This window comes from Anabrus simplex, chromosome 1 (assembly GCF_040414725.1).
Source record: "Anabrus simplex isolate iqAnaSimp1 chromosome 1, ASM4041472v1, whole genome shotgun sequence".
NCBI lineage: Eukaryota > Metazoa > Arthropoda > Insecta > Orthoptera > Tettigoniidae > Anabrus > Anabrus simplex.
Genome location: NC_090265.1, coordinates 701,729,721 through 701,745,463, shown reverse-complemented (window position 1 = coordinate 701,745,463; position 15,743 = coordinate 701,729,721). Strand labels below are relative to the sequence as shown.

At 42.1% G+C, this 15,743-nt stretch overlaps 1 protein-coding gene across 1 annotated transcript in view; it reads left to right on the top strand.

The window, feature by feature from the left end:
* Positions 1 to 15,743, top strand: part of LOC136872229 (neurotactin) — a 402,540-nt gene that overhangs the window by 369,053 nt on the left and 17,744 nt on the right. Inside the window, exons 4-5 of the mRNA XM_067146058.2 lie at positions 1,095 to 1,202; positions 11,976 to 12,063. Coding sequence (XP_067002159.1) covers positions 1,095 to 1,202; positions 11,976 to 12,063 — 196 coding nt within the window. The remainder of the gene's footprint in view (positions 1 to 1,094; positions 1,203 to 11,975; positions 12,064 to 15,743) is intronic.

Below are 15,743 nucleotides of genomic sequence, written 5' to 3'. Positions count from 1 at the left end.
TGAATCATTGTCAAGAGTGAACGATCCACCCAAACACGATAATAATAATAATAATAATAATAATAATAATAATAATAATAATAATAAATGCCTGTGTTTTCACCACCTACAAAGGAGATGAAGCAAAATCCCCCTCACGCGAAATGCCCCAACGAACTGGATTAGCTTCATATCGACAAGCACACTTGGCTGACCTACTCTGATCTTTTCCCAGTAACAGAAGGCTTTGTTTTGGCCATCCAAGATCAAGTAATTGCTATACAGAACTACCATAAATTCATCGATAATGATCCAACAGTTGTCACAGACAGCTGCCCCCGCTGTTCCAGAAATACAGAGAGCATACAATTTAGGAATTTACGATAGGCCTACTCACTCTTCGAAGGATCATATCTCTTCCTCTACTGATTAATAGTTTAAAAGAGCTGTTATCGCTCCTTATAAAAAACCACCATCATCAGCACAAACGACCTGAGTAGAGACATCTAAATTATAAATGAATGGGTGAGCTTGAAAAGGAAAATAATTCATTGCGACATACCCTGGTTCCTCCATTTTGAAAGTCAGATATTTGTACTTGTACTTACTTATTTAAAATGAGCTGGCCACCTTTGCTTTTTAGTCCTTAATTTCTTCATTTGGTACTACTGTGTGAATACAAAATAAAGAGGCTATCTTTTTTTGTCTGTATGATAAGTTTATCAAATTCTAGCGATACAAAAGCAAATTTGTTACAAGCTGAGTGTAATCCTTTTAAAACTCACTCTGAACTTCTCCCTCCAATAACGCCATAGAAATTCGTTGATTCTTTTCCTTCTTTCCACTTTTTGATGTGACTGCTACATAATGGCTATCTCAGTTTAATTTGACCAAAAAGTGGATTTTTTTTCTTTTTAATCACCCATTCAATTGGATTCCGCACATCACTTAGGCCATCTGGTATGTAATTATTACTACTGAAATTCATGTTTGAAATTGTCCCTGCGCTATGTCGTTACCATTTCTATTCCTCTTGAAGTGCACGGATTGTTCTGTATCTTTATTGTTGAAGATAATATTGCTTTGTACAAACTTGCACGTTGTGTATTTTCAAGGAGACTGAGATTGGCGCTGCGGGCTTGGCTTCAATGGAGACGCTGGACGACAAGAGTGGCGCCGATCCTGCTGATGACGGGATGGAGAGCGTCAAACTGGACGTTGAGGTAAGACCTTGGGAAGGTTTTCATTGCCCTCCCCGGGGGGAAGGGGCGGGCCTACTAGAAGGTGACGCCTCCTCTCTGGCAAGGAGATTCGGCGGGTTTGGTGGATTGTTGGAGTTCTTGAGAGGGGGGGATGGGGTTTTGATTCGATGAAGGAGTGGGGAGGGCGTTTCGACCTCTTGGCTAAGTGCTTTATTGAATTTCAAGTTTGTACAGCTGATTTCAGTTTACATGGTTTTGTGTTTTACTTTTGCCTTTACACGGTTACAATACAGAGTTACTGTTGCTCTCTTGAGGTAAGAACTCTCTGTAGTGTGCGTGGCGCTTTTCTTTTTCTAACGTGATAATGCTACCGAAGTAAGTGAATTTAGACTCTTCACCTAGGGATGTTTCGATATTATCGATATTCGGTAATTCAGTATCGATATTTTATTTCACTATTTTTCATGGTATCGATACTACTTAATGATAAATTCTGATATCGAAAAGATCACTGGGAAACGTTAAGAGCCAGGCTGAGTGGCTCAGACGATTGAGTCGCTGGCCTTCGGACCCAAACTTGGCAGGTTCGATCCTGGCTCAGTCCAGTGGAATTTGAAGATGTTCAGCTACGTCAGCCTCGTGTCGGTAGATTTACTGGCACGTAAAAGAACTCCTGCGGGACTAAATTCCGGCACCTCGGCGTCTCCGAAAACCATAAAAAGTAGTTAGTGGGACGTAAAGTAAATAACATTATTAAAATTAAATAATAATCATAATAATAAAGAAAGTGGCTTATGACTTTAGTGCCGGTAGTGTCCGAGAACAAGTTCGGCTCGCCAGTTGCAGGTCTTTTGATTTGACGGCCGTAGGCGACCTGCGCGTCGTGATGAGGATGAAATGATGATGAAGACGACACATACACCCAGACCTCGTGCCAGCGGAATTAACCATTGATGGTTAGAACTCCCAACCTTGCCGGGAATCGAACCCGCGACCGCTGTACCAAAGACCAGCACGCTAACTATTTAGCCATGAGCATAATAATAATATATTATCCTAAAAGAAAGCTGCCTCTGTGGATCAGTGGTAGAGTGTTGACCTCCGGATTCCAAGAGTCCAGCAAAGGTAGCCGGATTTTGAAGGGCGGAAGAAAAGTCCATTCGACACTCCATGTCGTACGATGCCGACATGTAAAAGATCTCTGGTGACACATTTGGTGTTTACCCGATAAAATTCATTCAATCTCAGTCATGTACGCCCAAGAGAGTTTCGGTTTACTCGGTCTGCCATCTAGTAGGCCTAGAGTAAAACGGAACGTCGAAATTAACAAGCAGACAGCCAGGTGGCGTCAAATTGAAATGTCTGCACACGGTAGCTTTGGCCATACGATTATTATTATTATTATTATTATTATTATTATTATTATTATTATTGTTACCGTGTTTTAGCGGTAGGTAGAGGCGTAAGAAGGTGCGGGCGTGAATGGGTTTCAAACTACGGAATCAAAGTTAATGTAAAAGTAATTTAAAATTTAACTAGGTTATATTTTCTTTTCAAAAACAAAGCAATAACAGACATGGCAGGTACAATGTAGCAAAACAAGGGGAGATACAATATTTACAGGTTTTGGGCTTCACGCCCTGACTTCTGCGATCAGCTCAGTTTTACCACAAACACAAGTTTTAACAGAGGGGCAGAAAACCCCATTCATCCCTAGGAGCCCCTGGCTCCGAATTACACAGAAAAGCCTCCACGAGGCATATGACACTCCATTTTCAAAAGAGCAATCCGCTCTTAAAATTTAAGCCTCTCAAAGGCCAAACCAAACTCTACCTTCAAGCTGTCCTTTAAGGACGTATTCACAGGGGTAAAATACCCAACCTACAGAGGTCTATTACATGAAAAGAAGGTTGATTACATGACCTCTAAAATAACAATTTGAGAGGAGGCGATCTTGCACTCCTAATACACTTTTTTTTTTTTTTTTTTTTTAAAACCTAATCTGGCTCTGGGCCGCTAACGCAAGGGCTAATCCCATACTACAGAGGTGACTTAGAGAAGAACACTTTACATTACATAAACGAAGAATAGTTTGAGAAAATAAGTTCACCTCAAAACAAATGTGAGTGGGAGCTCGAGAGGGTTAGCACTCTCTATCCCAATATGTAGCTTTACAAGAAAAAGATGAAAAGAGTAATTACATTTTAGGAAAAGGTTACATGATGGAAATGCTTCGAACCCGCCGCGAGTGTTAAACTGCCGACCTAGCAAGAAAAGAAGTTATTAATAGGCCATTACCTGGTGTTGAACGGCTGAAGAAGAAAGAGGCGCTTCCCGCCTCCTGCTATGTACTTAATACACTGAAAGATGGAACAGAAGTGGCCCGGAGACCCTAAAACCAGCAGTTTATATACTCTCGCGGAAGTTTCTAGGCGTTAGGGGAAAGAAAACACCCGCCCACAATGTTTTTATTGGATAGGATCCCACAATCGATTCAAGTTGGGGGAAGATACATCTGATTGGATAGAAATTAATTTAAGAAATTCGGGATTGGCTACATGCAAAACAAGGGGAAAGAGAGGGGTATACAGCCAACATAAACAATGGCAGAAAGAAATTTAACAAAGAACAAACATTTGAAATAAAAATTTCTTCAAAAAAAATAGTTCTTTGACTCCGCACTAGGTTGCACTATTGTTGATCTTCAGTAGTGTCCTCTAGAAGAGAAAGTTCACACTTCTTACTTCAAGCGAAACAAAAACACATCAAAAGTGACACAGTTCAAAAACTCAAAATTTTCCACGTGGTGACATCTTCTGAGAAAGTAGAGAATTAATAGAATAGATAAAGTTCAACCTTCCTCCAGAAGAGGAGTTTCAACTGGCGCAACTTTTAAATAAATGGTGTAGAGGTGTACCGCCCGGTACAGACCTCCCCCCCCAAAAGTTCCTCCAGGGGTTACACATGAAATCAGTTTGAAACCAAGTCCAAGTAATGATGTTGATACGAAGATAGATAGCAGAAGCATTTACAAGATTTCTTAATTCAGTTTCAAAATGTTGTTGTTGCAGGTGAATGAAAGTCTTTATGTTTGTAGAATTTGAATTTCTGAAGATAAACTTTTAATACTTAAAGGTGAAGAAAAATTTTGCAATGTCCACCAAATATTGTTGTGGAATTCCGAAGTGTAGTTATTGCTTATGGTGACTGTCCATGTAGTTGATGTAGATTGAGTCGGATGGCCGGACCGGCCGTTGCAGCTTGCGTCCAACGGAGGCCGCTCGGACCCCTCAAGTACCCTGAGATACCGCTCGCCCGCACTATGAGGGGAGCCGAGGTGTTGAAGTACGCCGCGCCCGCGGTGAACCGATACAGGCTGCGGGCATGTAGCAGGTCGTGCGCCGCACATCAGCCTTGGCCGGGAGGTGAGCTCCGGCTCGCCGTGCACATGTCGTCCTCGCTGGAGAGGAGGGGGCCCATCCCCCTCCCCAGTCGCTGCACGGCGCTGCGCGGCTGCGGGGGCGCTGAAACATTAAAGCTAGGCGGCAGAATTGTGTTGGACAATCATTTTCTTTGAGGGTACAGGCTTGTGGAGAGGTTGAGGGGCCAGCGGCGTGTAGATATCCATGGCATTTACTATTATGAAGCCACAGTGTAAGGTGGAGCAGGAGACGGGAGCGTGGTAATGGCCGTGGCAAGAACAGGATGGCAGTTTAACGGATCGGGGTGGGTTTTACAAAAGGCTTACATCTAAAACCAAAATATTACAGAAGGGGCAGAATGCCTTAAAAGTGAAACTCAAAAAAAAATATAACCTTCATATCCTTTCAAAATAATATGAAGCAAGTTAACACAAAATTACACCGGTTTCACCTGGGACAGGTGAACTCTAAATATCCTCTCGGTGGCTGGATTACTTAGCAATAAGGTAACCGGCGTAAGAAAATCGAGAATGATACAAGGCCCATGAAATCTGGGGGCAAGCTTGCCCGCGGGAACAAAATTTTTGACCATAACCTGGTCACCTACCTTCAAGGTGGTGGGTCTCCGTCCACGATCATACCTTTCCCTAACCTTTTCATGAGATACTTTAAGATTAGCTTTAGCCTTCTTCCAAAGATCTTTAATGTTGTCCGGATCTATTGTCTCGGGCAGAATGTCATTCAGAGACCAGAGGTTAGAGAGCGGCGTGTTGGGAACGAACTTAAACATCAAAGAAGCTGGAGTAAATTTGTGAGATTCATGAACCGCCGAATTCAAAGCAAAAGCTAACCAATGCAGGGACGTGTCCCACCTAGAATGATCTTCATGATGATAGGCAATAAGTGCGGACCTGAGATTACGGTTAACCCGTTCAGCCAGAGATGGTTGAGGGTAATAAGCAGATGTAGTTACATGAGAGATGGACAAGTCAAAACAGAATTTACGAAACAGATTTGATGTAAAAGCTTTAGCATTATCAGATACAATGTATTGGCACGGACCAAAAGAAGCAAAAATAGAATTTAGGCAAGTAATGGTGGACTGAGCGGTAGCCAGCTTAGTCGGAAATAACCAGGAAAATCTTGTAAAACCATCTACACACACAAAGATGAACTTGTTGGCATTGCCCTTTGACTGGGGGAAGGGTCCCACATAATCAATATACAGGCGTTCCATGGGGCGCGACGCTTGATGAGAAGACAAAAGGCCTACTTTAGTGGACATGGTGGGTTTACTGAGCAAACAAGATTTACAAGCTTTTACAAGTTCACGGATTTCACCGTCCATACCTTTCCAGATGAACATTTCACGAATCTTTTCACGAGTTTTAAAGATACCCAGATGCCCCCCCAATGGGGTCTCATGATAGTATTTGAAGATCATAGGTACAAGAACCGCTGGAACAACAACTTTCATCAACTTATCATGCCTCGAAGGGCAACATAGAACACCATTCCTCAGAACATAAGGGACAGCATGTTCCCCAGAAGAAAGGGTTTCCATTATAGGAGCCAGCGTCGGATCTTCACGTTGGTATTTCTCAATATCCCTAAAAAGCATGGGAGCATCTGTTAGGATGGCATTAACCTCGGATAGTATGGACTCGGAAGGTGATGAACTGTCGACCGGTTCGTGGGTTTCGACGTCGTTGTGAAACATACGGCTGAGTCCATCAGCAACAACATTTTCGGTACCTCTGATATGTCGTACATCAAATTGGAAGGCAGAAATACGGATGGCCCAACGGGCTATACGACCAGTACGACGCGGCCTACCTAAGACCCAGCTTAAGGCTTGATTATCTGTCTCCAGGTCGAATTTGACATGTTCCAGATAGAGACGGAACTTTTCTAAGGCGAATAAGACTGCCAACCCTTCGAGCTCATAGATGGAATACTTGGCTTCTTGAGCCGATAGAGTCCTAGATGCATAGGCGATGGGACGCCTCCCTAGTTCAGTCTCTTGAAGAAGGACTGCAGCTACAGCTGACGACGACGCGTCCGTTTGGACGATGAATTTCTTCGAGAAATCAGGCATAGCAAGTACAGGGGCATTACAGAGAGCTAATTTAAGATCTTCGAAAGCGGCTTGTTGAGAAGGTCCCCACTCGAATTTGATGCCTTTCCTACGAAGAAGGTTTAAGGGCGCCGCTCTATTAGCGAAGTTAGGAATAAACTTCCTGAAGAAATTCACCATACCAATGAATCTAGCGATACCTTTGATGTCCTTAGGAGGTTTAAAATCACGGATGGCCTGTGTTCTAGAATGATCGACAGCTACCCCATCGGGTGACACAATATGCCCCAGGAATGACATAGAGGGCTTAGCAAAGGCAACCTTGGACAACTTAACAGTTAACCCAGCCTTACGAAGGCGATTGAGAACTTCTCGCAAATGATCTAGATGTTCTTCAAAGGTTTCGGAAAATACGACGACATCATCCAAGTAGTGATATAAGTACTCAAATTTGATGTCGGAGAAGACCCTATCTAGTAGCCTAGTGAGCACAGCTGCCCCCGTGGGGAGCCCGAAAGGCACGCGGTTGTATTCGTATAAATTCCAGTCCGTGGCAAACGCTGTAAGATGTTTAGACTCCTCGGCAAGGGGAATTTGATTATAGGCCTGATTCAAGTCCAAGATAGTGAAGAACTTGGCCTTTCGAAACCATGAAAAGCAAGAATGAAGGTCGGGAAGGGGCACAGATTGCAACACCACCTTCCGATTGAGAGCCCTGTAATCAATGACAGGCCTGAAGCCTCCTTGGGGTTTCGGAACTAGAAAAATAGGCGAAGAATACGCTGACTTAGAGGGCCTAATAATACCATCCTTCAACATCTGATCGATGATTTCTTTCAGAGCCTTCATTTTAGGTGGAGATAGCCTATACGGTGGAAAACGGACAGGAATGGAATCCGTGACCTCAATTTTGTATTCAATAAGGTCAGTAACACCAAGAGTATCAGAGAACACCTCGGGATACGACTGACACAGTTTCCGAATACTATCAGCCTGCTCCTCAGGTAGATGTCTAAGGTCTAACAACATCTCATCCTGGGTAGGCGAAATAGATGAACATGATACAGAATTACACTTTAACAAGGGAATTCTACAATTGGACGCAAATTTGAATGTGCACGACCTACTCTGGAGATCGAGCACAAGACCAGTGTGAGAAATGAAGTCCGCTCCCAATATGATGGGGCAAGACAAACGCTTGGCCACAAACAATTTGATCTTCCATGTAAATTTAAAAACCCGAATTTTGACATGTAAGGAACCTAGAATTTCTAATGGAGATGAATTAGCCGAAACATATTTAACAGGAGATGAGTCATAGTCAGGGAGTTTACAAACAGATTTCAATTTAGAATACCAATCAGCCGAAATAATGGAACAAACACTGCCTGAATCTAAGAGAGCTGTTATAGGCTCGTTATTTAACTCAATCTTAAGAAAAGGAACAGGTGCGGGGGTATCCGCCGCAATCCTAAGACACTCTTTAGGGCATTCAAAAGATGAATTTGAAGGCTGGTCGTTCTCTGCATTTACAACCTGTTTACTAGGGGCTGAGTCTCGGGAAGATGGATTAGTCGGCTCAGCCGACGCCACTAGTCACTTTTTATTATTGGCATAGCTGGAATTTGCACCAGAAGTTGAGCAGGAGGGGGTGCTATTTGAGTTTGGGCAATTCTTGGCGATATGTGAGAAGGCCCCACACTTAAAACAGCCTTGTGATGACCCTGCTCCATTCCTTGTCCCACTTGACTTGATCAGAGGACACTTATTCCGCAGATGGTCAGGCGACCCGCAAGCATAACATTTACGGGGATTGACTGGTCGGCGAGGTGGAGGCCGAGTGTTACTAAAGGAAGGCGGGGGTTCTTTCGCGACACGCAAAGAATCGGCGTATCTAACTCCTTCCGCTGAGACTGCCAATGCTTCAAGTTCCGAGAACGTTTGCGGGCACGCCGCGAAACACAAATATGACCTATAGGATGGTGAAATACCTTCCACAATAGCTTGTACAATTTGATCCTCAGGGAAGTGAAGAGCAAACACCCTAGTATAAAACTTAATATCTTGGATGAAGTCTGCCAGGTTTTCATCCAAGCGCTGTACCCGATAATAGTATTTCTGAATAAGGGAGGACCTGGCCCTAGCCGGGATGAAGTTAGCTAGCAAATGGGCATGGAAATCCTCAATAGAAGATTGCTCAGCGATGGCTCTAACTATTTTGTCAGATAGAACACCAATAGCATAAGGATAGATAATTTGCAAAATTTGACATGGGGAAAGAGAAAACACAAGGGCATGATCCTGAAATTCCACTAGAAATCTTAAAAATGAAATTACGTCACTGGTGGTGTTGACGGAAAACTTAGAGATACCTCTAAGCAACATTGCCAATGGATGAGGCAAGCTGCTGAACCCAGGTGACATAGTCGTTAAAGGTTTCAATGGCAAAGAAGTTAATTCAGAGCGGATGTTACTCAATGACGCACGGCGTTCAGATTCGTTGTTCGATGGGGCAGAGATAGTTTGAGCAGCAACGGTTATCCTATTGACTTCTCCATGAGGAGGCTCTTCCTCGTTACCTACATTCACCGTGGCGGGTTGATCAGTTTTGGGAGGAGCTTCGCCGGTTAGCAATTGAGTGACCTTATTAGACAATTCAGAAATAGTTTCAAGGAGCGTATTAGCTTGCTTCCTCTGAACGTCATTCACCTTTAGAGACAACAGATCATTAACTCTATTTGCAAAGTGATACAGCCTGCCTTGCACACGCTTAATTTGATTAGGAGATGGATCGTTTTCATCAAAAAAGCTGACTACCGATGCAAGCCCAGTAATATTCTCGACAATCGTGGAAAGAGAGTCATCAATTTCTTTCTCTCCCAAATTGGGGATGGAAATGGGCAAATCAAGGGACTCTCTAAGCTTGTTAGTGTCTATTGCAACCGTGCCTCCAGATTGAACGTTTCTGATAGTTAACTCATATATCAACTCCTCTTTGCGCAAGTAGTTAAGGAGGAGAACATCGCGAGGGCCGGGCATGATGACAGAACAATTTTGAAAAACTCAAAAAATTCCAGCAACTGAGAAAATTGTTAGAGTTCGAATCAAAGCAATGTTTAGCCGTCAAAAGGGGCTAAATTGAGACCCATTCAACCACGCTCTGCTACCACTTGTTACCGTGTTTTAGCGGTAGGTAGAGGCGTAAGAAGGTGCGGGCGTGAATGGGTTTCAAACTACGGAATCAAAGTTAATGTAAAAGTAATTTAAAATTTAACTAGGTTATATTTTCTTTTCAAAAACAAAGCAATAACAGACATGGCAGGTACAATGTAGCAAAACAAGGGGAGATACAATATTTACAGGTTTTGGGCTTCACGCCCTGACTTCTGCGATCAGCTCAGTTTTACCACAAACACAAGTTTTAACAGAGGGGCAGAAAACCCCATTCATCCCTAGGAGCCCCTGGCTCCGAATTACACAGAAAAGCCTCCACGAGGCATATGACACTCCATTTTCAAAAGAGCGATCCGCTCTTAAAATTTAAGCCTCTCAAAGGCCAAACCAAACTCTACCTTCAAGCTGTCCTTTAAGGACGTATTCACAGGGGTAAAATACCCAACCTACAGAGGTCTATTACATGAAAAGAAGGTTGATTACATGACCTCTAAAATAACAATTTGAGAGGAGGCGATCTTGCACTCCTAATACACTTTTTTTTTTTTTTTTTTTTTTAAAACCTAATCTGGCTCTGGGCCGCTAACGCAAGGGCTAATCCCATACTACAGAGGTGACTTAGAGAAGAACACTTTACATTACATAAACGAAGAATAGTTTGAGAAAATAAGTTCACCTCAAAACAAATGTGAGTGGGAGCTCGAGAGGGTTAGCACTCTCTATCCCAATATGTAGCTTTACAAGAAAAAGATGAAAAGAGTAATTACATTTTAGGAAAAGGTTACATGATGGAAATGCTTCGAACCCGCCGCGAGTGTTAAACTGCCGACCTAGCAAGAAAAGAAGTTATTAATAGGCCATTACCTGGTGTTGAACGGCTGAAGAAGAAAGAGGCGCTTCCCGCCTCCTGCTATGTACTTAATACACTGAAAGATGGAACAGAAGTGGCCCGGAGACCCTAAAACCAGCAGTTTATATACTCTCGCGGAAGTTTCTAGGCGTTAGGGGAAAGAAAACACCCGCCCACAATGTTTTTATTGGATAGGATCCCACAATCGATTCAAGTTGGGGGAAGATACATCTGATTGGATAGAAATTAATTTAAGAAATTCGGGATTGGCTACATGCAAAACAAGGGGAAAGAGAGGGGTATACAGCCAACATAAACAATGGCAGAAAGAAATTTAACAAAGAACAAACATTTGAAATAAAAATTTCTTCAAAAAAAATAGTTCTTTGACTCCGCACTAGGTTGCACTATTGTTGATCTTCAGTAGTGTCCTCTAGAAGAGAAAGTTCACACTTCTTACTTCAAGCGAAACAAAAACACATCAAAAGTGACACAGTTCAAAAACTCAAAATTTTCCACGTGGTGACATCTTCTGAGAAAGTAGAGAATTAATAGAATAGATAAAGTTCAACCTTCCTCCAGAAGAGGAGTTTCAACTGGCGCAACTTTTAAATAAATGGTGTAGAGGTGTACCGCCCGGTACAATTATTATTGTTATTATTAATATCCTAAAAGAAAGACATGGAGTATTTTAATGCAGAAAACAATGTTCTGCATTATATTTGGTTCTCTTATCCTGTTTTTCTTGGAACTACCAGATCCTAAATTTAACATCGTACAGTTTTTAAAACCGGACGAGTTGCCCATGCGGTTAGGGGCGTGCAGCTGTGGGCTTGCATCCGGGAGATAGTGGGTTCGGACCCCACTGTTGGCAGCCCTGAAGATGGTTTTCCATGGTTTCCCATTTTCACACCAGGCATATGCTGGGGCTGTACCTTAATTAAGGCCACGGTCACTTCCTTCCCACTCCTAGGCCTTTCCTATCCCATCGTCGCCATAAGATCTATCTGTGTTTTTCATACTTTCCAGTGTCGACTCAGTTAGATGGAACTTAAAGACTCTTTTAAGTCTGTCGAACACACGAGTTCATTATAAATATTATACTACAAAAGAACATTATTAAACAAGGGATAAAAATACACACTATTAAACAAAGATTGACATGTTTCATTCTTACAAGAATATCATCAGATTCTACCAAGTCACCCCAGATATTTAGAAATACATCTGTAAATGTGAAAAGAAGTACATCTGGTATTTTTTCATTCCAGGAGAAGGATGAGAAGGGAGATGACGGGAACAACAAAGAGGACTGGCAGGAGAGACTACGGCTCCTCTCTAAGCACCGCGTTATTGTGGGTAAGTACGGAAGTAATTCATTCTTCTAGATAGAGCCAGATTTGTATGAGGGCCCAGGTCTCCAAATTGAAATAATTTATTATTGCTGTTATGTAAAGAAAAAATATTCTTTTACTCTGTAATAAAATAGGTGGTGAAAACTGTACGCCTCAAAACATCTATCGATGAATGTCAAACTAAGACATTACAATCCAATATTCAGACCGTCAATTCTGTATGCTACACAGTGCCTATCTCTAACTAAGAGCCCTCGAGCTACAAGAAAGGAAGTTCCTGAGGAAGATAGTAGGAGCCAGAATCCTCTCAGATGGTTGGCGATGGTACAAACCAAACCGTGAACTCTACCAGCACCAAGAATCCCTCACAGATACCATCAGCAGAAGACTGCTGGCTTTCTGCGGACACGTGTATAGAATGGACTCCCACAGGCTGTCCTATAAGATCTTCAAAGTAGCCAGGGAGGGTAAGGCCATGTGGATCCAGCAGGTGGAGAAGGATCTCGGAGAAAATATTAATCAAGCCACAATAATTAACAGGAGTAACGACCGTTCAACTATCAAAACCAGACTCTTCCTAACATCCTTTACTAAAGCAACCCACAATGAGACCAGGATATGGTCCGAGGAATGCAAGTAGAGTTCAGCAAGAAAATGGACTACTGGGACGAAAGAAAAGCTCAATGTACCAAAATTGTTTGACAGATTTTCACGCACCAAAGAGCAAGCCGATCACCTCCAAGCAACTGTTGGGTATATGATACCTTTCTTCAAAGTGTTTAAAACACGGTTCGCAGCGTCTTCTTCTTCTTAGAATCGTCTTCTGTGTCCTGTGAACTGTTACCCTCAAACCTTATTGTTGGATCAATTGCAACGCTAGTGCTTTGCTTCCTGTCAGTCGTGACAATGTCTGCACGCTTACTGGATCCATCGGTAGAGGCACAGAGCACTCTTTCCTGGACTTCAAATCTCCCAGATTTTTTGAGAAGTTCTGCAATACTACTGCAGACACTGTGGTGCTTGTTCAGTGTTCTCCCTAGGACCATTTAATGGGCTCACCGCCCTGCTGTTTTTACAGACTGCCTGGCTAACATAACCTAGACATCTGCTAGTTACATAATATTAATGCATATTTGAGTTGTTGGGTGCTCCAAATTAAACCATAAATACTGTAAAACAGTTATTTAGTAATCATTATTGTCAGAAAAATTGCATCAATTACATCAGAGTTTAAATGTTTAGCTTGACAATTGTGTAGCGTCATGTGTGTGCGGTGTATGTATTAGTGCAGGATCTCATACGAGAACTCGATTCTGCATGATGTTACAAATCCATATGGCATCAGCTGTGTGATAAGCTCCGGAGTTACATGATTATGATGAGCAGTAGAACACTAGTTCAAAATAATCTTATGTCTTGTTTGTGATATCATCATCATCATAATTTCCCTTTATCCAGCTGTAGCCAGCTAGGGGCATATATGGTTCCTCTCCACTTTCTTCAGTCTTTCCACCACTCCTCCTCCAATACTGTGTCCCAGTTCAGGTTTCTTTCTATAATACTGGTTTGGATTGTGTCATTCCATCTCAATCATGGTCGTCCACGACCTCTCCTTTCTTGGTTTTTCATTTCCATCCTTTTTTTTGGCATTCATCTCTCATTCGCCCAAACCATCTTAGTCGGCTCTTGTCTATTCTATCATTCATTTTTTCCACTCCATTTTCCTCCCGGATTTTCTCATTCTGTATTTTGTCTCTTCTACTCTTCTGTATCATACTCCTCAAGAACATTTTGGCTGCCTGTATTTGACTCTCATCCTTCTTTGTCATTGTCCAAGTTTCTGCTGCGTAAGTTGTTATGGGTATGAAATACATCTTGTACATAGTTTTCTTTGCTTCCATTGGCACATCTTTATCCCATAACATGTTTCATACACTACTGTATGATAGAAACAGCTTCCAGCTTGAATCCTCTTGCTAATCTCAGCGTCCAGGTGAACATTCACCATTAATTCACTCCCCAGATATTTGAACGTCTCGTATTTTCAGCGGCTTGTCTGTAAGTCTAATCTGACCTTTCCCTTCTTTCTCCCCTCTAGTCATAACAAGAGTCTTACTCTTTTCTACACTTATTTTGAATCCATATTCTTTGATCTTCCCATTCACCACATTCAACTGTTCTTGAACCTTTATGTCCTCTTCTCCCCAAATCACAATATCATCTGCAAATAACATGACGTGCATTTCTCTTCCTCCATATGTTGCTTTTGCTGTTTTCATGATGTCATCCATTGCTATTGTAAACAGGATTGGCGATACAACACTTCCCTTTCTCAGCCCACTAGTGATTTTGAACCAACTTGTCCTGCCAACTTGTGTTTGCATGCAACTACAACATTCCTTGTACATTGCCATGATCCTTTTTAATTATCCCTGTCCAATTCCTTTTTGCACTAGACTGTCCCAAACTTTAGTTGTTTGTGATAATACCACTAAAATAGTTCAATTTTGCAGTTAATGTTTACCTGTCTGATATTATTGTTAATGCCCCAAGGGGAATAAATTGAATATTATCATATTCATTTTTAAGTAGAATTCCGTGATGGCTACTCATTCCTGCCACCCGGCTGATGAAAATTTCTGGTGAGATCACAGTTGTTATTTCTCAGTAATTCCCCTTACAGGCAGAAACTATAATATGGATTATTTCAAAATCTGACACTTGTTCCTGGTAGGAGTTACAGTTAGGTAACCTAGCAGTTAAAGTTATTTCAGGTTTTGAATTTTTTTTTCAGGGCCTGTTGTTGCGAGGTGACACAAACAAACTTTTCTTGTCTTAAGGGTCTGAGTATGTATTTTACTATATTTTAAAGAAATATAGTGGTCTTACATGGAGAGGCCACCAGATTTCAACAAGCTTCAATGTACCTGTTGGGGACACTCACCAGTAACTCATTTATGAGGGTTTAGGTTAATACACTTTCATTTTAGAGAAAAAATGAGTCATGTCATGATGCAGGATCCACTTCAGACAAACTAGAGGCTACAGAACACTAAAAGTCAAACACATTTTACTTAGAGCTGTCATGTCCGCAAACTAATAATTTCCGAAAAGTTAATGAATCGCCGATTCCAATGCAACGCATATATACTTGGAGAGTTACACCACAGTCAAATGGAGTGGTGGCATGGTGGTCACAATACTTGTCTGCGATTGCACATCTTCACTGAGTTGTTTTCGAACCCATCTTGAACAGACGTTATGAAAGTTAAGCCTATTATGCATGATTTCACATGCAGAACCATGGGTGATGTGCACATAGTTTGCTATGTCATCAACAGCCACACATCTGTTTTTCAGGATCATATGTCATATCACGCACTTGTTCAATGTTGGCATCAGTTATGGCTGCAGATGGATGCCTTGATCTTTCCTCATCCTTTATGTTCGTGCGACACCTTTTGAGCTGTTCAGTCCACTGGTAAACACTTTGCTGTGACAGAATATTGTCCCCCGTATTGTGCTGAAAGTCTTCTATGAATTTCCGCTCCTGGCACACCCTCAGGCCACAAAAAAATGGATTACGGAACGGTGTTCTTGATGCAAACAGAGAGTGGTGTGGCCATCTTTATTTCACAGCAGCGCAAGCTGTACTGGTCGGATAATGCTGGAACCTATCACAGA